This window comes from Morone saxatilis, unplaced genomic scaffold (genome assembly GCF_004916995.1).
Source record: "Morone saxatilis isolate NCDOM2014 unplaced genomic scaffold, NCSU_SB_2.0 Contig12, whole genome shotgun sequence".
NCBI classification, from domain to species: domain Eukaryota; kingdom Metazoa; phylum Chordata; class Actinopteri; family Moronidae; genus Morone; species Morone saxatilis.
The window spans coordinates 22847096-22849088 of NW_023339674.1; the positions used below are offsets into that span (position 1 = coordinate 22847096).

The 1993-nt window shown below is 39.6% G+C and overlaps 1 protein-coding gene across 1 annotated transcript in view; it reads right to left on the reverse strand.

The window, feature by feature from the left end:
- The window catches only part of tprg1 (tumor protein p63 regulated 1), a gene marked incomplete in the record, with an annotated part of 23191 nt that extends 22662 nt beyond the window's left edge, over positions 1 to 529 (reverse strand). The window contains 2 exon segments of the mRNA XM_035653857.1: positions 4 to 135; positions 400 to 529. Coding sequence (XP_035509750.1) covers positions 4 to 115 — 112 coding nt within the window.
- Positions 530 to 1993: the final 1464 nt, after the last annotated feature.

The following is a 1993-nucleotide window of genomic DNA, read 5'->3' on the forward strand; positions in this document are numbered from 1 at the left end:
CCTCTGTGCCCTCTGTGCGGGCAGCAGGTTGAGTGTCCTCCTGCCCGCCGGAAGAAGAGCTGAGCTGATGCTGCTGTTCCTCAATGGGCACTCCTTCCTCCTCAGCTTCTAACATGATGAAGCTTCGCAACACCTCTTTAAAAAAACATCAACAACACTAATGTGTAGCTATGAATCAAATGAACACTTTAACCAGCTTCTTTCAGTAGCCTACATTTAGAGCCACAGCAGAGAGGCTTTCTCTACTTGTTCTACCTCCAGTTGACTGAGAATCGAAACTTAAATCGCTCCTCACATCATTACTCCCCGGAAGACTAACCTAAATCTCTTTGGGTCTACAGTTCAAAGTGATAGTGTTGGAGTACAAGAGCCTAATGATTAAATAAATTATTTACTTACCACTAATAACCGCAGTAGGTGTTGTAAGTCTATAAAGAGGCAGCGACAACAGGTGCTGAACTTCCTTGTTCCGTGTCTAACATTTGTTTTAAAGGGCGTACACTGCGGCAGGTTGTATCTCAGCTAAACACACAGGTCTTTTTATTACGAGGATCGAATTTACAGAGAGACAAACCACAAACACTGCGCATTTACATACTGCGCTGCTGGTTTGGGACAAGTCTCATACTGTACTGTAAGAAGATGATCTCAGTTTGTATTGTATATTATGAGACTGGTTTAGGATTTCAACTGCATCCACCTGTGCACGCACACAGTGCTAATTTCACTCTCTTTTTCATTATGTCATAATGACCCAACTTGTTTCAAGGTGTCTGACTGGATCAACCTGTAGGAGGCCAGGGCCCCCCTCCTGTCTAGCAGGTATTCTATACTTGCCAGGTGGGACAGGTTGCTCTGCTTGTGTTACAGTACATTAGACTGTTTTGCTCTCATCATCTCAATATTATATGTCTTTAGAAGGGAAAAACAAATGTATCCACAATTACAAACCCTTTTTGTGTATGTTGAGTATGAGTGTACCTCTTTCATTTTGATGGAAATGATAACTTTTAAAAGCCAGGGCTGTCCATGTGCTATTTTGCCACACACAACATATTAATAGGTCACATGGAATTATACTAAATTGTCTTTTAGCTTAGTTTTGCTCAGTTTTTAAACCCCCAAGTGCCCAAAAAACCATGCAGTCTAAAACTTGGGCCCCACTTTGGAGGATGTAAGTAATTGCACAAGTTTTATATGTTGATGCCATTATTTTCTTCTGGTACTCGGACTAAATGACACTGAAACAGGCCATGTGCTGTCATGTTGCTGGGATCCATCTGGGTTGTACAGGATCTGAACAGAGTGTTCTCATTAGAAGTTGGGTGTTACTTCTGTCAGCTTGAGCATTTCTGAGAGAACATATGATGTTGATTGTTGTTGGGTAACTCACTTCATACAAATCACTTCCTTTAGTGATGCTGTAGTAATTTAAATTGTATGTAAATGGCCTATAGCAACACAGGAAAAAACAAAAAGGCTTATACCATGATGAATGGGATCAACATCACACACTGCATCAAAAACATCAGAATGTTGTTCATTTTGTGAAATAAATAGTTTTTGTAGGTTATTTGCTTGTAGTTTGGTTATGAAGCAAATATGGGGCAAGGAGCCTTTTTTTGTTAAACACAATCCCATCTGAGTTTGGAGCAACCACAAAACAACCACAGACAAATATCAAATTGAACGGTTAATTGGATATTTTAATCAATGAATGTTGCTTACTTCTATCACTGTTCTGTTAGCACAGGATGAAGACTGAAGAATAATAATTTAGGTTGCCTAAATCATAAAGATGCCTAGATTAACCCTACAGGTTTGTGCAACACACTATTCATACGGTTTATGAAAGATTTAGCTGGTTTTGATTTTCTCTCTCAAGCTTATGTTCCTGCATCTTTTCCTAAAATACCAGTGAATGGCATTCATGATTCAACTGGACAATCACACAATCAAGCAATTGTGGGATGAACCAGATCATTGAAAGCGA